The sequence below is a fragment of the Gadus chalcogrammus genome, chromosome 8 (genome assembly GCF_026213295.1).
Source record: "Gadus chalcogrammus isolate NIFS_2021 chromosome 8, NIFS_Gcha_1.0, whole genome shotgun sequence".
Taxonomy (NCBI): Eukaryota; Metazoa; Chordata; class Actinopteri; order Gadiformes; family Gadidae; genus Gadus; species Gadus chalcogrammus.
The window spans coordinates 8,786,920-8,809,676 of NC_079419.1; the positions used below are offsets into that span (position 1 = coordinate 8,786,920).

Below are 22,757 nucleotides of genomic sequence, written 5' to 3' on the forward strand. Positions count from 1 at the left end.
CACACACACACACACACACACACACACACACACTGTTTATATACAGTAACAATTGTTGTGCTTGTTGGTCCAGCAACAGCCCCAGCAGCCGGAGCAGGATGTTAGGAGCTGCTGTCTGTCGGAGATCAAACAGACAGAGGAGAAATACACTGAGACCCTGGAGTCAATAGAAAAGGTAAGATACCTCATTCATCTCTGCTTTCTATACACATGTTTACATCTAGTTGGAGATACTTCTATGATTATCAGGAATTTCAGGAACACTTTGCACGCAATTATTATATAGTTGCAAAAGTGTTTATTAAAGGGGCAGTGAAAACCAAATCGTTTTTATTTATTTTTTTAAACTCATTGTGGTTGAATTCGAGAAGAAACAGGGGGCTCACTGAGTTGACTGCAAGAACTATTCTTCGCTTCATATTTACCTACAACAACTATAATGCATGAATTCAATGCAAACAGAAAATCAAAGTAAAAAAAAAAGTTTGTTTACGCTAACAGTGTTTTGGGGGGAAAAGTGACAGCAACCAAAAACAAAAGATGTTTCTGCCACTTCCCTGCAGTATTTCCTGAACCCCCTCAAGAAATTCTTCTCAGCGGCAGAAATCGACAAGGTTTTCCTGAATATCCCAGTAGGTGTCCTCTACGGTTTCGTTCTTCCTCTCCTCTCTAAATGTCACGTTAAGAAGCTACGTTCCTATGGTCACTGACGGGTGTCTTCCTCAAAAGGACCTGGTGAAAGTTCATAAGAGCCTGATGGTCGACGTGCAAGACTCCATTCTGAATAGGAACTCTTTAAACCTCTACCAGATCTTTATCACCTACAAGGAGAGGTAAACACACAGTCCCCCATTCTTCCGTTTTTCGAGGAAGGGAAGTGCACCTTCCTGACCCAGGAACAGGAAGAGAACTCAATGCAAAAAATAATAAAATATGTTTTATTTTTAAATTTGCAACAAACATACATCCTTAAAAATGCAGTGGTTTGAATGACATGTTCATTATCTTTAATAGTCATTTGTGGACAGTTTGGAGGACCTTCAATTTAATTCTGTGATTCACTTATAGATGTAGATGGTTCAGAATGAGCACGTTGAGAGGGACCTTGAACTCATCATTGAATACAATCTTCTCTGTCTATGCTTCCCTGTGGACAGATTACTGATCTACGGAATCTACTGCAGTCAGGTGGAGATTGCCATTGCCGTGCTGGACCTCATCTGCAAGGAGAAAGAGGACGTCCGTCTCAAGCTAGAGGTCTATCTGAACGTTGTTTACAACATGCGTAAAAATACACAATATTTGTATGGGAATACAACAGTATACAACAGCAAATACTCACTTACAACCAAACTGTGCTGAACATGAATATTGTAGCACTCTCTAGTGGTTACTTTTGTGAACTGCATCACAGATGTGCTCTGGCATAGGACACTGTACTATGCACCTGTAATATATAATTGTTAAAAAACAAATACCAAGTCACCTGAATGGCATATAGCCTTGATATGTTACCCCTGCTCTCCATATTTTAACGTCATACTGTTCATTTCAAGTTGATTAATTAAAAAGTGCTGTCATGTCACCTTGCAATTGACTAATTTTGTCTTGTATGTATCTAATAGGAGTGTGCCAAGAGGGCTAACAATGGCAAGTTTACCCTGCGGGATCTGCTGGTCGTCCCCATGCAGAGAGTCCTCAAGTACCATCTACTGCTGCAGGTATTGGCTGAGCTCTCTGGATTCCTTAAAGCTTTGAAAGTATATTGAAGTGTTTCTATTTGGTATCCTTAGTGCTCAGGGAAAAAGCAAAATAAGTAAAAATCAATACCATACTAGGTTCCCAAGCTGTAGGCGTGGTATTACTACTGGGCATTGTAGCAAAAGCCCAACCCAAACAGACATGCACATTATTATTTTATTGTAATTTTATCAGCAGCCACTTGGGGGCGACCTATACCACGTTATCTCCCCAAAAGACCTCAAGGAACGTTTAAGAGGTTCTGTTTCACATTGCTAAAAATATATATTTTTTCTTAATAACCTGGGTTAATATGCGCAATTATATCCACTACATCCTCTCTTTCTCTCACAAAGCCCCTCTGCTTTCCTCTCGTTTATATTCCTTGATGATATCTTTTGCCCAACTTTGTTTTGGCTTGGGGGGTGGGGGGGGGAACAAGTGTGGCACTGGTAGCATATCTCACGGATTTAAGTGGGAAACCAAGACCTGAGCAATCGTGGGGTGTATATTTATTTTTATCAGTGCTGGGGAGAGGTGGCTCTTTAAATGCCTCCAACAAAATCAAATAAAAAGCACTACGTCCTCCTAATTCACCTGAAAACCAGTTTCCCTTTGCTGGCAGCGTGAGAAGTTCACCTCTAGTTAGAGCGAATCAGAGGTGAAGGTGTGGGCCGGTAGCACGCTGAGTCCAGCCAATAGCGAGTTGGTTTTAATCAGTTGGAAGGGGTTAGGCCCGTGGGCGGTGGTCGGTGACCCGGCATGTCTTCCAGGCTGCGGCCCCCTATTGTACCGCGTTTGTGTTTCCGACGGTGGGCGGCGAGCTTGATGAAGGCTAGGAAAGGTCAAGGTAGGGAGTTCATATGCATGAAGGTAGGAGCACGAACTGACTCTGACACACACACAAACATGCATGGACACACACACACACACACACACACACACACACACACACACACACACACACACACACACACACACACACACACACACACACACACACACACACACACACACACACACACACACACACATGTATGCATGCATGTACGGGCACACAAACGCATGGATGCACACAAACACATCCAGTTACAACCAATGGAGTTATTGCAACTAATATACACTTTCACTCTTTTGGTAAAACATAATATAAGATAAGGTAAGAGAGATTTTATTTATTTTTCAAAGCACTTTAATCACTGCACCTGTGATGTTATGGATGGGTTCATTGCCTTAATGTGTGCACCGAGATTGTCAATATTCCATCAAACCGCTAGATCTCAATATTTGGAACAAACCCCTGTCATAGTATGTACAGATGATTCATCAGGAAAGAGGGGTGAAACTTCCCCTTCTCAACTCAGTGGAAGGGTAGACGGAAACATGTTGCAGCCGACCAATTTACCCTGAATAATCCACATATTCACCAATGTGAGGGGTTATCACGGCGGAAGTTATTCTTGATTGACTACAGTGTTATTGTTCCTTGGCTGCATGCATTACCTAGGAGCCCCAATTAGGAAGCCTCATTATAGTAATATATGTGGTGGTTTTTTAAGACTACAGTAGATTCTGATGATTTCTGATACCCTTAGCCAGACGTTGCTTATGTTACACGTTGTAATATAATATATATGTTATACTTGGCTGAAACAGTTTCCCCCAGAAATCTGGATCGTAGGGCTAGTTACCCAGGGAGACGACAAAAGGACACCCCATCAATTCATACAAAATTCCCATTATTACCGGTTAATTAAACTTTATTGCCGTTGTCCGTTGAGGTCCTACATATTAATATAAATATCCCATGATCACCTGCACATGTTCGAGTCTAGATCACATGCAGCATTAACGGAACATGACTTTAGATTATAATTGGTGCATCGATCTGCCTGAAACGCCACAAGCCTCATAAATCATATGCAAAAAATAAAATGCACGTTTTTACATATTCATGGCACTTTAGGGGGGCCCACAGATTGATGCGTGTGTATTCGTGCACTGTAGGAGCATTGGCCCAACGTATCTGCTGCTGCGGACAGATGAGATGGCTCGTCTGTCTGCTGAGGGCAGGGGGTGTCAGTGGAAGGACTGAACCCCATCATTGCTCACTTGGGCAATGATGGGGAGATCAGATATTAATCACGTGACTATTTTTGTCTATTATCCGTTAGGTGGCTTATACAATGGAAAGTGAAATGGAAAGTGATTGACTCGAATCACATGCTCGGTTTTAGCACTGTACTGCACTTTGTGATTGCTGGCATGAAAGATTTCCATGCATGCAATTAGTTATTATTATTATTTATGAGTTACTCTCCCAGGCCTATTCATCCGAGCCGCTGAAGAAAAAGTTTGGGTGTGCTTAGCTGGTTAGGGGCGATTTTTCATTCTTTGTATTATCATGGGTTTGGTTCGTGCTGGAGAGAGGACTGTCTGTCTGCCTGTCTGTGCGGCGGTCCATCCACCCCCTGGAAAAAAAACCATGTGTTTTTTTTCCCAGACCCCTCATTCATCCGAGCTTTACATACGCACTGATTAAATTTTAGATTAGACAATAGGCCATCTTTTCATCGCTGCGGTCTGAAGAAAAGCGTCCCGACTGTCACTGACGCTCAAATGACCTCCGCCATATAATAGAAGTGTGTGTGTGTGTGTGTGTGTGTGTGTGTGTGTGTGTGTGTGTGTGTGTGTGTGTGTGTGTGTGTGTGTGTGTGTGTGTGTGTGTGTGTGTGTGTGTGTGCGCGCATATGTATTCCAGTGTGTGTGTCTGTGTGTGTGTGTGTGTGTGTGAAGGTCTATGTCATTGTTCATCTTTTCTTTTGTCTATCCCCCAGGAGCTGGTGAAACACACTCACGACACCGCAGACAAGAGCAACTTGAGGATGGCCCTCGACGCCATGAAAGTAAGTGTGGAGCTGGTGGTAATCATTGTGATTTCAAAGTCGGCCGCGAACCCCACGCAACTCAAAGACCCATATTTAGGCACTGAGAAAAAAATACTGCGTTTTGAGCCGTTGAAAATAATAAATCATTCATGTTTGGCAGCCGGAATTAAGTGTGAAGTGATTAAATGAAAGCATTTACACCACAGTGTTCTGTGAAGAGCACCCGGCTCACACGGCAAACACTTCAGCGCGTCTGCCTCTGATAAGAAGATGACACCGTTGGGGCTGTCTTCGAAAATGCAAGCAATGCAATGCAATTTTTTTTTCTCCTTTGAGGTATGTGAGGTTGTGGGATCCGTGTGTGTGTGTGTGTGTGTGTGTGTGTGTGTGTGTGTGTGTGTGTGTGTGTGTGTGTGTGTGTGTGTGTGTGTGACGTGTGTGCTTGTACGTGCGGGCCTGAGCGCGTGTGTGACAGAGTTGATTACTTCTCTTACAATTCCTTTGTTGTTTTGTGTGTGTGTCTGTGTTTGTGTGTGTGTGTGTCTGTGTGTGTGTGTGTGTGTGTGTGTGTGTCTCAGGACCTGGCCCAGTATGTCAACGAGGTTAAGAGGGACAATGAGACACTGAGAGAGATCGACCAATACCAGAGGTCCATCGAAAACTTGGTAAACCCCACATCATGTATGCATCTACAACATTGCTCTGTGGTGACAATATACTGGGAGGTACCATGCGTGGGTCCAAAACAAGGATTTTTACTTCTCAAACATGAGGTATATAACATGCATGGCCATCCTGATCAGGATCAAAATGTCACTTTTGTCGACCCCGTGAACGCGTAAACAATTATTTGTGAACGTCTTATGGGTACGTACACAAAAACATTCCTGTTCACACCAACAGTTTTACATTTACCATCTCCGTCAACACAAAGACAATTGAATGCGATAATGTATCTTATAAATAAACCCGCCCAAAATAACAGAAATAACACAACACCAGAAGAAGATTAATTCACAAACATAAAACAACGACTGCCAATGCACAAATTTAGGTCCCCGTTGTCAACGCTAACAACACCTCAGACAGTGTTGTTCAGTTTTCAGTGACCCGAAAAAACACCGTTTTTTTCCCGGGTACGCCAAAAACCGAAAAAAAACAACACTGAATTTTCCAAACATATTCACGTGGAAGAGGGGGGGCATGGAGGCAGATAACCAGGCCGGGGCAGCTGGGCCAGGCTGCTGACGGGGCTGATGAGTCCCAGGTGGGTGGCTCTCCCCAGGGAGCTGATCTGTGCCCTGCTGTCCACCAGCATAGTGGGGCTGAATGTCCGGGGCCGCCATATGCCCGTCACACGGCCATGTGATGGCCTGGTGCCGCCCGGAGCCCGCTCACAATAAGCAATAGAGATATGTCGCTATGACACAGATACGTTGACAAACAGATGGATTCATCTACCGAGTTGCACTGTGCTGCTCACCCTGTCGTACGAGCAAAAACGATGTATGTGTTTTTTTCTAAGCTTTGAGTGGTTAATGCCTGGTCTGGTGACAAAATACATTTATAAATGAAATCATACATTTTTCAAATTTCACACAAATTCACTCCTGACTGACGATCATATCATTGTAACACCATTGGAAAAGATAACTGGTAAACCATCCTCCGTAGGCCTTGTTTTTAATAACTCCCTTCCTCTCCTCTGGGTCGACAGAACCAGCCTCTCATCAACTACGGCCGACCCAAGGGCGACGGAGAAGTACGCATCGTCTCAAACTTTGACAAGAGGAAACAAGACAGGTAGGTCCATGCACTCAATGTGCATCAAAAACAAAACCCTAGATAAAGACACGTGAACAAGAAATAAAACTGTCACAAAAGTACGTTGACATGGCTAAACGTAGGAGGATGCAACCGGTTGACAAAGGGAGGCCGGGTGAGGGGACGGGGGCGACAAGTAGCAAATATTCATCTGCCTGTGAACAACTCGGTTTCCAACAGAGCAGCTCGCCATTGAAGGGAACACCGAGAAAGCGAGGTCAACTGATAGGATGGTCGATGAGATTTAATCCTCCGCAGCGTATTTCACCTTGGTGGAGTGCTCTTTACCTCTGTGCTGATAGAAGGGTCTAACGCAATGCTGTGGCCGGTGTCTTTTCTGTCGCTTACACCTTAAGCCCTCCGACCGCTTGTGCCTTCACTCTCTCTCCGTCTCCCTCTGTGTCTCTCTCCCTCGCAGGCACATCTTTCTCTTCGACTTGGCCGTCATCGTGTGCAAGCGACGGGGAGACAACTACGATTTGAAGGACGTGCTGTACCTCAACTTCTACAAGATCACCAACAACCCCACCTCCGACAGAGAAGGTAAAAAGGTCAGTGGGCAACGGCAAACGCAAACCAATCCATTAGTAACGACCCTCGTGTACCCCCAGTGCCTCGACGCAGCGCTGTCCTGTATCGTTTTTTTTTCTCTTCCGTCTTCACGCTGATACCGTTCCCATATCACATGCTGTCAAACAACTCCACTGACAACTCTGATGTTGTCAAAAAAGAGTATCTGCCCTATGCAGCCAAGAGCTTGGTGCTGGGTAAAAACACACCAACATATCTGTCTTATCTTTTGCTTTTTTCTTATTGCGGAAAAAACCCTATGAAACTACCGAAAGCATGAAAAAGTTTTTTCTGGTCGATTCAGTTTGATTCAGTTAAAGTGTGGTACAAGAAGCAGCAACTGGACCTTAAAATATGTCATCGTCCACGACAGCATCAAGTAAGCAAGCGTCAAGGGAGAAGGTTCCCTGATGGATTTATAAATTTCGATTAGTTATTAAGTAGGTAGAACTATAGGTCATATAGCTTATAAGATAGCAATCATGATTGTTAATTGTTAGCTGCTAACAATTGCGCTGTGGTGGTGTTTAGAAACACACGTCCTCTCTATAGCCGTCTTTCTGTGATCGGCCGCTATAGTAACATGGCTGAACAACGAGGTGGGATCTGTGCTAGAGGACCCGCTCCCTATGTAGTTATAAAGGGCTCGTTCTTAAGAAACAAATACAAAACGATTCATATTTTCCTGGGATTATACACTAATTCATGCATAATTCTGAATTTTATATTACATTTCTTCCAACTCCGTTCCACTAGATGCCACTTCAATCTTTAAAAGATTCATTATTGTGCAGAAAATGTTTATTCAAGGCATAGAGACAAGACACTCATTAAACAATAATGCAATCGTTTAATATTTTAATAGATTGCATTAAGCTGAGTTCATCATTTAAATCCAGTTTCTACTAAACGTTGTTTTACATTACGTTCTTGATTGTGTTTTTATTCAAATGAAAAACGACCAGTTGAAGTGATACTAACTAATTGAAGGAAAGCTTGAGTTCAACAACTGTGAGCCTGCTGCCCATTAAAAGCCAATCGTTGAACGCAACATTTAATGCAGTCCGTTTGGTAGACTGATCTATCCACCATGAATCTGGGTGGACACTCCCACTTGTGATGTCATTAAAACACAGGAAAAGGCTGATTTTCAAATGGCTTGTAATGGCTGTCACACTCAAACCTATAATATGGGCCCTTCAGGAACTGTGGAGTTACTGGGTGAAGGAGATGATCGTCATGACGATGAGAGGAAAAGGAATTTCTAGTGCAAAGTCATGCTTGTTTTGTAGATTTACATACCACTCAGAGACAAGAACATAAGGCTCGCCGACTCAGGCTGCGTCTTCCAAACTCGGTCCTATAAAAGATTAAAGAAACGTGAGAGAAGTCCCCTAGACGAACAGCAGAGCCTCCATGACAGGAGCTGCCAACATGACCAGATCACAGCACAACAAAACAATGATTAATTAGTCAAATGACATTTTCTAATGAATTTGAAACAGCGGATCCGAAACTGAGAAAAAGGATGTGGTCAATTGAATTGATGACCACACCTGTTGATCAGTAATGACATTTTGGTTCAAGTGATGTGTCAAAAGATGTTTTGGGGCTTTCCCTGCCATGGGCCTCACCATCGCTGTGGCAGCATATTTACTGGAGTGCAGCAGAGATGGTTGAGTGGAGAGCGTTTATATTGATGAAAGCAAATTAGCTGTGGCTAATGAGAGCAATCCAGGACAATTAGAGCTTACTTCACTCTGGGCTTCAGGGGTCAACCGTGTATCGCGCACACACGCACACACACACACGCACACACGCAGGCACGCATGCACGCACGCACGCACGCACGCACGCACGCACGCACGCACGCACGCACGCACGCACGCACGCACGCACGCACACACACACACACACACACACACACACACACACACACACGCGCATTAAGATATATGAATACATCTGCCAAGAGCAATACAGCCGAACAAAATGGATATACATTGCCGTGGACTCGGCTATTCTCCGTTCATTGATGGCTTCTTGTCCACAAGTGTCCTGTGTTTCTTTGTGTTGTGTTTTTGCGGAGGGATTATGGAGGGGGAGGGGGCTTGGTGCGTGATGTACGCCCCCAGATGGTGTCTTTTCTTTCTGTCACCAAATGCTGATAAATGGTGAGAGTGACAGCTTGTCAGGGCGGGGCGTCTCCCTGGGTTTCCATCAAAGGGACTCTGTGATCAATGTCGTTTAATCTGCTGTGCGATCATTATGCAAATGCAGCTCTATGTGTGTGCGCGCGCGGCTGTGCGTGTGTGTGTAATTATCCGTATGATCCTGACGTTTGTATGATACTGATTTATGTGTGTGTGTGTGTGTGTGTGTGTGTGTGTGTGTGTGTGTGTGTGTGTGTGTGTGTGTGTGTGTGTGTGTGTGTGTACACACGCGTAGTATCACGTAAAACAACATGAATGGATCATGGTGCAATGTACTTGCGACGGTGGAGCAAACAGAGTAAATCTGTGGTGTTTTGACCCGACGCATCTGTCATGTGTATCTACTCTCCTCTCCATTTACTGGGATCATAATTTTTTGCAACACACACACAAATAGACACAGACAGGCGGATGCACACGTGCACAGCCACACGTACGTACACACACATCCAACCACACACACGCACACACACACGGTCACCGTGATAGGTGCAAACACAATAACAAATCAATAAAATAACAGACACTTACATGCATGTTCATAGAACCCATTGAACCCCTACACAAATTCACACATACACACACACACACACACACACACACACTCACACACACCCACGCAGACACAGACACACCGACACATTCACCAGAGGACAGAGATGGTAGAGGACAGAGATGCTAAGGGGGATGCTAATGTCAGGTGATGAATGTGTGTGGCCCTCCAAGGCTGCTCAGGGCCATATATCATTCGGTGCTAAATGAAGCTTTAGTGTGTGTGCGGCGTCGGCTGGCGAGGGCATCAATGATTTAACACTGCGCTCGCAAAGCGCACAGCACGCCGCAGACCCGACCAGCCGACCCCATGAGAACCCATCTCACTCACCTGATATTAGATGTAAGCCATTAGGTTTGATTGTTTATTTTGCGGTGGGATGTCGTACGCTGCAAAGTGCCCGCAGCTCTGGGAATGTAGAACAGGATAGTGCGGCTTCAGGCTCAGGCTGCTTCTGATTGGTTTATGCGCTGCCAGGTGATTAGTGCAAAGGTGATGTCGCTTTTCATAGTTTGTTCGGCACCAATTTGAGCCAATGCAAAACGGCTGCTGTAATAACCCGTGTTTCACCAGAGATGGTGCTGTCCCAGAGGTTTAATTTGATCTGGTTAGCCTGTGAAGTAGCTGAACATTGGTCTGTGGATAATGGGATCAGAGTCACGCTGTTTTTGCTACATGGTGGCATGGCACGACGGCAACCTTATTAAGGGCTGTAGGACAGCTTATAGCACGCTTTTGACACGCTTAGTGTGGCAAAGCTAGCTGAGTGAGGCAATGGTGGGTCAGATAAAGACACGGTTAAATGCACACAAAATGTTTCTATTGAAAAATGTGCGTGGTGAGGAGGTAAGCACTGGAACAAAACCGAATTTCTTCTTCACCAAACTTAGGTCCTTATGTTGGTCTCCTCCCAATGCTTTCGTGATTCTCTTAAACGAGAACCAAACTCCCTGACACCGCAATCGCTTTCAGGTGTTGGTTCATTCCAGGAAGGCAGGGCTGCCGGCTGCCCTGTAAACGTCCCTTCAGTTCACTCTCAACAAGCGAAGCACAGGTGTGGCGCATCAACGCTTTATCAGCGAGTAACGGCAGGGCGACCGAGCCAATCAGTGGTGACGCAGGCAGCCGCATGTGTTTAACCGAGTGAGGGAGGCATCTAATGCATACCCATCAACACAAATCAAAACACAGGGCTTTGGTTTGTGTTTGTCTCCCGTGAATTCCCCCATCTTCTCCCCATTGACCAAGTCAGAGAAGCTCCTTGTTAAAACCATTTAGCTGATTACCACAAATTTGTTCCAGCTGTTTCGCCTCCAGATCTGTCATCTGGTGCTCATAGAACTGATTACTCAGTAGTGCTACGCCCAAATATGGTCTGTTTCCGCTTTGCGCAGTCGGGGAGCTGTCCAGGGTCCTGATCTCTCATCTCTATGGAGAGTCTCTGTGTGGGGGCTCCACATTAGATGTTTGTTTCCAACGGTTTCAAATTTAAACTTGAACTCTGTATCTAATAAATCTTATTCCTTATTGAATCCATATGCGTTGAAATTGAATTACAATGAATTGACTTGAGTGGAATTTCACTGCAAAAGGGAAACTAACTGTGTGGGTCTCTGTGACTGAATCCCTCTGGGCGTTCCACAGTGGTGCTACGGCTTCTACCTGACCCACAACCAGGGGCACACGGGCTTCGAGCTGTTCTTCAAGACCATGGAGCTGAAGAAGAAGTGGTTGGACCAGTTTGAGATGGCCGTGTGGGTACACAGTTCATCAGCCTACAACTGGCTCAGTGTTTCTGTGTGTTTCTGTGTTTCTGTGTGTGTGTCTGTCTGTCTGTCTGTCTGTCTGTGTGTGTATCTGTATGTGTGTGTGTGTGTGTTTCTGTGTCTGTGTGTGTGTGTGTGTGTGTGTGTGTGTGTGTATGTATCTCTGTGTGTGTGTTTGTGTGTGTGTGTGTGTGTGTGTGTGTGTGTGTGTGTGTGTGTGTGTGTGTGTGTGTGTGTCTGTGTGTGTGTGTGTATTCAGACGGTTTTGTGCATTCAAGCGATATTGTGTACCCGTGTTTGTGTGTGCATATGTATCTCTGTTATTTCACTCTCTATTATTTCACTGTGCGTGTGCTTGTGTGTGTGTGTCTGTGTTACCTTGAATGTGTGGGTGTTTGCATGTTGGCCAAGTGAAGTATTGACTCTTGCATGGGTGTTGTTTGATCAGGTCTGCCACTGTTATTTGAGTGTGTGTGTGTGTGTGTGTGTGTGTGTGTGTGTGTGTGTGTGTGTGTGTCTGTGTGTGTGTGTGTGTGTGTGTGTGTGTGTGTGTGTGTGTGTGTGTGTGTGTGTGTGTGTGTGTGTGTGTGTGTGTGTGTGTGTGTGTGTGTGGGTGTGTGTGTGTGTGTGTGTGTATGTGTGTGTGTGTGTGGGTGTGTGTTTCCTGCCTCAGATCAAACATTCGACCAGATAATGCTAACAGCAACAGCCACCAGTTCAAGATGCACACATTCGAGAGGATCACTTCGTGCAGCTTCTGCCATCTCCTGCTCAGGTAACACTCACACATCCAGGCTGTGAATGATGTGTTTTCACGCTGGCTTTTCACGGATCAAAGCGCTCGTTGTTCTTGACTGGTAGATCCTCGTCTTCTTTTATGCTATAAAAATTTTCTGTGCATCTGTGGGACATCAAAGGCTACTTATTTTTTGCCCCCGTTTTTTCGTTTAATCTTCACACCAGAATTCGCACATTTTAGCATCAATTAGCAATTTCATATATATGCCCATGCTGCTTTGTTTCACCAGTTAACATGATAAGCAAATGCTGTTCCGCTTCTATTGCAACTCATACAAGGAGAACAATTAGCACGCAATGAACCAAGTGTTTGTCTATGGAGCAGAAGGCTTTATGATAATAACATGTCAACATTTGGGGCGCCCCCAGGGGTATATTTAACCAGGGCTACCTCTGTAACAAGTGTGGCCTGGGCGCCCATAAGGAGTGCCTCGGGCGTCTGGTCATGTGTGGCAGACGAGGTGAGTCCTCATTAATATTTTCCACCTTTTTTAAATGTGTTGTTTCGTATCGTAGATAATGCAGAAATTGTAGACATGCATATGCATTCATTTAAACATGCACAAATCCTTTTCCGCTCACCTGTTATGTACACTGCATGGCCTTTTTATTGGTCCCCTTTCCCTTTTTTCTGACGTGTACTAAGAGGCCATCTGTGTTGCTATGCTAATGTGTTGGCAGAGCTGACACCTCCAGCATTTTTTGGCATACGTCGCAAACATAGCTGATCATATGTCGTATAGCCACCCATAGTTGTTCAAGTTTTCCAGCATATGATATTAACTCAACCGACCGTCTACGTGTAAAGTGTATAGAAAGTTCTCCAATACCCCCTCCCCTCCCCCCACCCCCACCTCGCCCCGCCCCCTCACAGTCATTAAGCTAAGGCAAAATAACAACCTGGCCGTGGCGGCGGTGAGGGTTAGCTCTCTGAGCGGACAGAGTGGCAGTCGGGGGCTGGTTCAGCTACGTTAGCCCTCTGTGGCTGGGCAGACAGCTAAAGTCACCGGGCCATGACAGCGGTGTGGAGTGGTGGTGGTGGGGGTGGGGGTGGTGGGGCTGGAGGGGGAGGACGGCCCCCACCATCTCGGGGGGGGGGGGGGCCAGCACAAGGCCTTCTTTGTGCATTCCGGAGGCGTGACGAGGCAGGGCCCCGGGTGGAGGTTGGACGGTCCGACAGTTGAGGTTGCGTGTCAGGGAGCTGCTGTTCTGTTTCTCCCGCTCCTCACCTTGTCTGTCTCCCGCCTGGTTGCAGATACGGCCGCGCCAAGGCAGCAGGTAAGACCCAGTCCAGACGCTCTCTCTGTCTCCCAGCCCCCCCCCGGCTCACAGAACACAGCCGCTTTCATTAGCATTAGCATTGCCAAGCCAGATGCTTCCCTGCTTTTTAACATGGAAGGCACACACACACACGTGCGTGCGCTTGCACGCGCACACACGCACGTTCACACGCTCACACGCGCACAGATGCACACACACACACACACACACACACACACACACACACACACACACACACACACACACACACACACACCCACACACACACACACACACACACACACACACAAGATTAAACAAAAGTAAAATCAGTTTTTCCCCCCTTGGAGGTTTCCCTTTGAAGGGGGGAATATAAGTAAATAGTTCTGACATGCACTACTCAAGCACTCTGGTGCTTTCCACCCCTGGCGATACCCTTACGAGTGCAAAACAATGGATGACACAAAAAACACACACATGTACGCTCATCGTGCGCACAAATACACACAAGCGTCAACGCAAACACAATGCTGAATGAATGGATGAGCGCCGACAAAACTTCCTGTATACATGTCGCAGAGTGTACGAATTGCATGTTGTTTTTTTCCCACCTCCACAACACAGTTTGGGAAAATCACACCTACTTCTTACACGGTGGCTTCACTTTGGGAGTGGAGGGAGCATTCACAGATGACTGTAAGGCAGGCGGCTCATCCTGACGCCGGGCATGATGTGTGAATGACCCCTTTCTATAGCCGTATCACTCCTCTAGTCCCCCTCTCTTGGGTATCGCCATCGCCTCCTCTCTCTCAACAGCTGCTCTTTACTTTCTGGGTTTCAACCCCCCCCCCCCCCCCCCCATACGCCTCTGTTACATCTTTGTTTTCCTAAACTTGCTCAGGCATGTTCTACTCTTCTTCCTTCCCTCTCTTTCTCACACCTCTCTCTGTTTGTCTCTCTCTCTCTGCCTCTGTCTCTCTCTCCCTCTCTCTTTCTATGTTTTTTCTCTCTCAATCCATCGCTCTCTGCCCCTCTCTGTCTCTCTCTCTCTCTCTCTCTCTCTCTCTCTCTCTCTGTCTCTCTCTCTCTCTCTCTCTCTCTCTCTCTCTCTCTCTCCTCTCTCTCTCGTCTCTCTCTCTCTCTCTCTCTCTCTCTCTCTCTCTCTCTCTCTCTCTCTCTCTCTCTCTCTCTCTCTCTCTCTCCCTCTCTCTAACCCTAACCCTCTCTGTGTTTCTGTCACTCTCTCCCTGTATGTCTCCCTCTCTCTCTCCCTCTGTCTCTCTTTGTGTTTGACTCTATCCGTATGTCTTTCACTCTCTCCCTGTATGTCTCCCTCTCTCTCTCCCTCTGTCTCTCTTTGTGTTTGACTCTATCTGTATGTCTCTCTCTCTCTCTCCCTGTATGTCTCCCTCTCTCTCTCCCTCTGTCTCTCTTTGTGTTTGACTCTATCTGTATGTCTCTCTCTCTCTCCCTGTATGTTGCTCTCTCTCCGTGTCTCAGTGTTTCTTTCCCTCTCTGCCTGTATGTCTCTCTCTCTCTCTCTGTCTCTCTCTGTGTTTGACTCTCTCTGTATGTCTCTCTTTCCACAGAGAGTTTTAACGGCACGGAGACAAGCCATCCCAGGTCAGTATAGTGTTGACTGCAACACTTGTGACACTTTGGGTGCAAAGGGCTGTTTTAATCTTTAATTAAAACAGCCCTTTGGAAAAACTAACAACACTTTATTTTAAGCCCTTCGAACCTTTAGTCGAATGGTGCTATAATAAAATCGAATACATGCTGCATTTGTGACTCCTGTTGGAAGATAAATGTCCGTGGTTCAAAATTATTTAAAGAAACACTGGGCTGAAGGCCATACACTGAGTACCAAACATGGGTACTTGCTCATTTATTGGCTCATTTAACCTTGAACCTTGAATAGAATCACTGTTATTTTTGATTTAATTCTGTTCATTGGAATTCAATAAGGTGACAAATCTTTTGGCCAAAAGGGTTTGTACGCTTCAATAAATGAATAAATAAACACCTCAAATCAGGCGTGTCATCATGAGCTCTACATTAGCTATTGGGAAACTGTGACGGCTGTAAACCTGTGATGCTATGAATGAATAATAACGTGTGGAATAATTATTTAGAGTTTTTAATTTTAGTTTTATCGGTTTACTAACATGTTTACACTTTCGCTTTCTCACGCTAGAAGCGGCAGCTGCAAAAAAAACACAAAAAACACAAATACCTCTGGGCACAAATACCTATAGGAGGACGCTCTATTCTCTGGATTATTTTACAACAAAGCAGAAACACACACACACACACAAACACCCCCCCACACACACAAACACACACACTCAATAGGAATAATAGACCAAAAATGTTGTTGAAAAAACAAACTCACACATTCTCCACTCACCACACACCCTAGAACCCAGGTAGGATGTTTTTTATTTGAGGATTACTTCCTATCATGAGAGGAATTATTCGAAGGACCACGGGGGACAAAAAAAGATCTCCCTTTATACCTCCAAGACCCCGCCACCCACGCCCCCAAACTGCCAGTGCCTGCCAAGTTCTGCCATAGTGATGAATCAATTTCCATAAATTGGCCTTATGAGAAAGCACAGCTTTGCTTATTGTCCTTATTAAAGACGGTGGAGGGGGAGAGGGGGGGGGGGGGGGGGGTGTTGTGGTGGTGGTGTGCAATAAAGTCATCGCCCGCGGTCCCCGTCGTCTCCAATAGCGCCCCTCCTCCAGGGGACGTAGCTGCTAGCTGTTAGCCGGCGCCTTGGAAGGGGAGCTGCATGCGTGGGGACGGCGCCGCGTTGGCGGTGGCGGCGGCGGCGGCGGCGGCGGCGGCGTTGGGCAGGGTTACCAGGGGGGTGTAGACTCAGGAGTGTTGAGGCAGACTAAGTGGCTATGTCTGCTCCGCTGGCAGGGGTGTTTTGTCTTAGCGTGAGCAGGGTGCGTGGGGTGCTATATTAGGCAGAACCCGCTGAAGGAGAGCGGCGAGCTGTGGTGGCTGCTGCTGCGCGGGGGAAGCTAAGCGCAGAGGAGATGAATGGCTCTGAGCGTCGCTTCTGCCATTTAGGAGGGAAAATAGGCATTTTTTGAGTCCATCTCCTGAACCTCATCTGTTGTAGAGCGCCCTGTGTCTCATAATGAATTGGATTCAACCCCTTAACAGTACCAGGTTGATAAGGGGTATAATGTGTGTAATGTGTTTATTCATAGGGCCCCTTGTTAACAAACACCAGTTCATAGAGTCCATAGCCTTTGATTATTTCCATATTGTTGTGAGTGTTTGCAATGGGATTGCCTTTTGGCATATTTCTCAACTAAGGACATACCCTTTGTTTAATATTCCTTTATATTAAAATGGGTGAAGAAATGCTCATTGTTATTCAACTCTTTGATGGGGTCAGGCGCTTCGTTAAAGAGAATCCTACACACCCACAAGCTTTCGATCATATATTGTTTCTCAGTGAAACAGACAGTTCTGTGAACCATTGCACCCCTGAAATCAAACAGCCCGATTGCCACTGCATGGCAGCAGTGGCAGTGCCACGCCCAATCTCAAACAAGTAGAAGACATTCATTTAATAAGACTTAAAAAAACAACTTTTAAATATACTTTTTTTGTTTTTTAATGAGCAAGGTAAATATTGTTTAGTAAGTGAAAAAAAAAATCTGCAATGAAATGTAGTTAAAAAAGAAAGTTGTGCCTCAGAAAAAAGGCACTCAATTAGGTACTTATTTTAGAAACAGGGACAATACATTTTCAGCCTGCTGCATGCCGATGCTTGAATGTTTACTCTTACGTTATAAATAACGTAGTATTTGTTCACACAATGTGTGAACAATATTGTTCTGTGAAACAGCAAGAACTTTTCAGGCACACACTATAATATTATTCAAATTTGACAATACTGTTTTTGTCTTTCAGTGGCATCTTATAATCATGTCGGTATTAGCATGAGATCTAGAAGTTCTACTACGCTAGCCGAAAAACTAAACTAAAATGAGCAAAGTCACGCCTTGTTCCCTGTTTCGTTACGGAGTTATCCCTACGAAGAGAAACTCATTTGCGCGAGTGGATGAAGGTTTCAGAAGAGGATTTTTACAAGTGTATTTCTACAGTGGCCAGTCTACAAGATGTTGTTTGAACACAATTACAGACACCTTTTCTCAGAATGCAACGGATGTTTTAGCTTATCTTCCCAACGGGAAAAGTTTTCTGGTGCTGGTCGAGTTTGTGTATGCTGTTAGCCAATTATGTGCTTATAGATCCCCGTCCCTTAACGGCATGATTGATGAGACAAATATTAAGCGAAAGAGAGAGAAAAGCCCCTTTCACCAGATTTGAGGTTTAGAAGTTTTAGACACCTTATTTATGAGACTATGTCATATACTATACTTTCTTTGCCCAAATTAATTGTCAAAAGAATCCCACCGTATTTCAACAAATGATGGGTCCCGTCCATTGTGCGTACACAGTGTGTATTATTTGTGCTAAGCATCCATCCAGAAGATCCATTTTAAACTTTTCTTTAAGTTGTGAGTAACTTCTGTTGCTGGGACATTAAGTGCAGATGTCTGTGTGATGGCTGCCTGCTAGGATTACCCAGGATGCTGGTGATCAGAGACTACTGCGGCGTCCCCCAGCCCGAGCAGGGCTCCCCGCTGTGCATGCAGGCCGGCGACGTTGTCGAGCTGATTTCTGCCAACCCGCACATCTCCTGGTGGCAGGTGTGTATGAGTTTGGTCGTGCTTGTAGGTGTGTGTGTTTGTGTGCGTGTGTATTTGCGTGAGTTTGAAGGTGTGTAATCATGTGTGTTTGTAAGTTTGTGGGGTTGTGTGTTTTCAAGTGTGTTTATATGTGTGTGTGTGTGTGTGTGTGTGTGTGTGTGTGTGTGTGTGTGTGTGTGTGTGGGAGAGTTTGTAAGTGTGTGTGTGTGTGTGTGAGTTTGTAGGTGTGTATATATGTGGGTGTGTGTGTGTGTGTGTTTGTTATTTTTTCATTACTCAGCCGCAATAATCTTCTTCCGCTTGCTCTCCCTCCATCTGTGACTTGATGAACCAAATGTGGCGTGCCATGGCTACAGCTAATGCTGTCCCTTAATTCAATCAAATTCAACTAGTTCTAGGTACACTTCAAGCCCAATGTAAATCAACTCCACTGGTATTAAAGGGGCAGTGAACCCAAAACCATTTTTTCTTTTTTAAACGTCGTCATTTGTCACGTTTGATCATCAACATAGTAACCAGCGCCATTTTGTCTGTTACTAAAATAAGACAAATTAAGAGTAAAAGGAGTAAAGTCCTATGTTTCTGCCAGGCTCTGCTAACCATTTTGTGAATGTTTTACTGTGTGAACGTTTCACAACGCCTGCGTTATTTTCGTAAAGTCCTGCCCTTTCCGAGGCACTTCGATGTCATGACTACAGGACCGCCGAGTTGTGTGTATAAAGCCACGGTGTGTTGTGTTTTCAATTCATATACAACATCTCTCCTTATAATGCTCCTACACAAGGCTGGTACTGTAAAAGTATCACAAAGTTGGGGTGGGCCATAACAATGGGGATAACACACCCCCAGTCATCCTAGAACTCTCAGCCCAAAACTCATTTCTCTATATCTCAGAGTGTTGGAATTAGTTTGACATTTTAGCGCATTACACACTGGTGAAGGGGCATGAAACACAGCCGTCACAGAGAGGTCAGGCATTGAAAGTGTGCTGGGATCAATATTTATCCAGGGGGTCATTGTAGTGAGAAAGCCAACCCAAGCTTTTCACACTTGGCACTAAAAGCATTCCCTTCCCTCCTCCTCCTCTTTTTCCTTCCTCCCCCACCTCCTCCTGTATACTGGTGTGTATCGATGTAATATGGGGACGATGGTCCTAATGTCTGACTCGAACATAAACCTGAGCAGCAGAGCAATAACGTTGCCCTTTAAAACATGCATTAATCGATACGTTTTTTTATTTTTGTCATTTTGATCTGCTACAGCGATAAACATTCTAGCTGAGTGAAATCAACAATAAAAGCCCTCATGTGCTTTGTTGTTCTGTAGCCTCCACATTTCCAATGGATTTTGCTGTAGATGACCAAATACTGTGCTATATTACTGTGTAACTACTTCGTCCCTCAAGCACACGAGTTGGCAGCCGTACAAGCACCTTGGCATTCCTTCAGTGCCACAGCGACCCCATGTACACTGAGGGGGTCCAGGAGGTCATTCCAGGCCAGTCCAAAGTTACAGCGAAAAATGGCCGGGCGGGCCTGAAGTCGTGTTTATTTTCTTCCTGGGAATAATGACGCAGTAATAATGCACTTAATCTCCACTGTCCCCAGTGGCACTGGTGGATGGAATTACAGAACATTGAGAATTCATAAACCCTCTTCCCCCTTCCCAGCCCATCCTCCCATTACCCAGACGCTGCAATTACACCCCCAGCTCCCTCCCCTCCTCGTCCCACCGGCAGAACAATGCGATCAATCACTGTAATTTCATTTGATCCTTGGGCTGCTGCCTGTTTATGCCAACAGAGTACTTAGGAAGTTTTAATCTTTATCAGAGCGCGCTTATCAAAGGCATAACAAATAGACAGGGGGCCTCTGTCTAGAGGGGGGCGGGGGACGGTGAAAGGGAAAGAAAAACAGCAAAAAAAAAGAAGACTTTATGATGAAATGTTATTAGGCAGAATGAATCACGGAGACGGCCACGCGTTCGCTTTCCAATCTCGTTACCGCCGGGGATCGCACGCTCCCAAAATGCATTTCAATGGCAATAATAAAGAGGAGAACGCGCACGGCGGGGGGGCCGGGCGCGGGGCTCTACACGCCCTCAGCGCTGATGCGATCGGCCCTGATTCACTCAATGATCTTCAGATGGACTCGGGGCTGGCCCGCCGGCCCGCCCGGCCCCCCCTCCGGAGCTCTCGGCGGGGAGACCACCACCAGGGGATGGGTTACCTGACCCGTCCTTAAATGACAGGACCGTCATGTGATTGAGAAAGAGAGAGGTGTTTTATTGCAGCGTTCCTTTGCTGAATCAATACGGGACACAATCATACCCCAGGGAGGGGGGGGGGGGGGGGGTCCCATCGAGTCCCAAGTATTATTTGCCGAAGCACATTGCCACGTCACCACGGCGGAGATTGCGGAAGTACTTAGACGGTTTCTCTTTTGCTGTTAATGTGATTACTTTGCGACCTGTGAACTGTGTTTAGTCATTGGATCTAAATTGTTTTCAATGCCGGCGTAACATAGCTGGGATTGTGCTGGAGGATGGGGGAGCCTATAACGCACTGGATGGGCCTTAAGCGAGCCTCGGCTTCGAGAGCCGTGGTCGGGTGTTTGGAGACCAGAATAAGATCCATTATTAAGTGCTAAACAAGACCGGTGTTTTGATGCACAACACATTTAACTGGCAGCACAGTTCCAAACCATAATTAACTCGGGCTGTAAATTAGATGAACTGCATGTTGTGCTCTAATTGCAGAGGATTTATTGAATGCAGCGACGGAGGCGGGGGGAGAAGTTAAACAACAGTTTACGTGTGTGTGTGCGAGTGCGTCCCTGCGCGTGTATGATTATGGGAACGTTGGTCTGTATGGAATGTCTTTAAATGTGTGCGCGCATGTCTAAGTGTGCGTGGGTGTACATGCGTGCTTCCGTGTCTGTTGGGAAACGGAGTGGGGGGGGTTTTCTTCCAGACAAATATAATGCAATTAAAAGCCATGCGTCTTCTTGCAGGGGAAAATCCTCGGGACGGGCCTGACTGGCTTCTTCCCAAGCAACTCGGTCCGGCCGTGTCCGTGCGTAAGTGCAGAGAAGTTCCTCCTCCCCTGCCTTGTTATGGACCGTGATGTGATTATCACACGCTCTGGAGATAATGGGCCTCTTAACGATTTCTCTGGGACAAGACGCTAGCGCTTTTCAGTCTGTGGCTACACACTCTGTCGGGGAGGCCTGGGTGAAGCTATTAGATGTGAATGGAATATCGCATTAACCCAAATGATCTCCGCCCCCTCCTCTATTGACTTCCATTAACAAGATAAAACAACCACAGTCCCTTTGTATCTGTTCCAGGTTCCAAAACCCGTCGATTACTCAGCCCAGCCCTGGTAAGTTCTGCATAAAGCAATTACAATAGATTGATAGCAATATCAAGGTATGTCTTACCTTTTTTCCCCAGTGTAAGCGTCTGTGTGTGTGTGTGTGTGTGTGTGTGTGTGTGTGTGTGTGTGTGTGTGTGTGTGTGTGTGTGTGTGTGTGTGTGTGTGTGTGTGTGTCTGTACACTTGCATTAATGTGGCTGCGTGTGTGTGTCTATTTGCATCTGTGTTTCTGTGTGTGTGCATGACTGCATTCGTGCATGTGGTGTTTCAGGTTTGCAGGGCCAATGGAAAGATCCCAGGCTGAAGTGGAGCTGCTTAACTGTGAGAACAGCACCTTCCTGGTCCGACACAGGACTAAAGAGAGCGCTGAGTACGCCATCAGCATCAAGTATGTACTTTACTACCTCGTGGTTGAACCCTAGCATCCACCCACCTGTCTGTCATTGTATGTACCATGGCAAAATGGGCCGCATTCATTCATCTACCTTCTTCTTACGAACTCTCAATATATATACGTATGTATATAAACATGCACCTCCCTAACCCATTGCACACGCACACCCATCACACACCCATTACAAACCCATTACACACCCACACTGGGCTTAGAAACCAAATTCAATAGAGCTGTAGCCGTGCCCCCTGGGCTTACGGAGAAACTAGCTGCTTCCCCGGGCTGCAGCAAATAGCAGCTAGTCTTTTCTTTGGTCTGAGGAAGTCAAGAGACTTTCAGAAGCGAGCCAGCGTGTCTCCCATTGAAAAAGTTCCCTAAATGCCCCCGTAAATATATCGAGTTACATCAAAGACTTTCCACGCTTTCTAAGTACTTCTCAAAATCAGAGTAGTAAAGACTTGCATGCGCTCCTGTCACAGCGTGAATGCCCGGAGAGATTAACATGTCCGAGGGCCCAACTGCTATTTTCCTATAAACATAATTAGCCCTATCCATTCAGACCCCCAGTTTGGGGTGGGTAGAAGCCCGCCATGGCTGGTTCAAGGCTTTGATGTGCTGGGCTCCTCTTTGCTC

General features: G+C 45.8%; 1 protein-coding gene across 2 annotated transcripts in view; it reads left to right on the forward strand.

Moving 5' to 3' along the window:
- LOC130387793 (guanine nucleotide exchange factor VAV3-like) overlaps positions 1-22,757 on the forward strand; it is a 55,144-nt gene that overhangs the window by 11,293 nt on the left and 21,094 nt on the right. For both annotated transcript variants that reach the window (XM_056597061.1, XM_056597062.1), the window contains exons 6-23: positions 74-175; positions 564-632; positions 730-833; positions 1,158-1,257; positions 1,626-1,721; positions 4,578-4,646; positions 5,207-5,293; positions 6,346-6,431; positions 6,871-7,003; positions 11,433-11,542; positions 12,228-12,329; positions 12,722-12,813; positions 13,608-13,630; positions 15,202-15,235; positions 18,225-18,355; positions 21,367-21,432; positions 21,703-21,737; positions 22,002-22,118. In XM_056597061.1, coding sequence (XP_056453036.1) covers positions 74-175; positions 564-632; positions 730-833; positions 1,158-1,257; positions 1,626-1,721; positions 4,578-4,646; positions 5,207-5,293; positions 6,346-6,431; positions 6,871-7,003; positions 11,433-11,542; positions 12,228-12,329; positions 12,722-12,813; positions 13,608-13,630; positions 15,202-15,235; positions 18,225-18,355; positions 21,367-21,432; positions 21,703-21,737; positions 22,002-22,118 — 1,556 coding nt within the window. The remainder of the gene's footprint in view (positions 1-73; positions 176-563; positions 633-729; positions 834-1,157; positions 1,258-1,625; positions 1,722-4,577; positions 4,647-5,206; positions 5,294-6,345; positions 6,432-6,870; positions 7,004-11,432; positions 11,543-12,227; positions 12,330-12,721; positions 12,814-13,607; positions 13,631-15,201; positions 15,236-18,224; positions 18,356-21,366; positions 21,433-21,702; positions 21,738-22,001; positions 22,119-22,757) is intronic.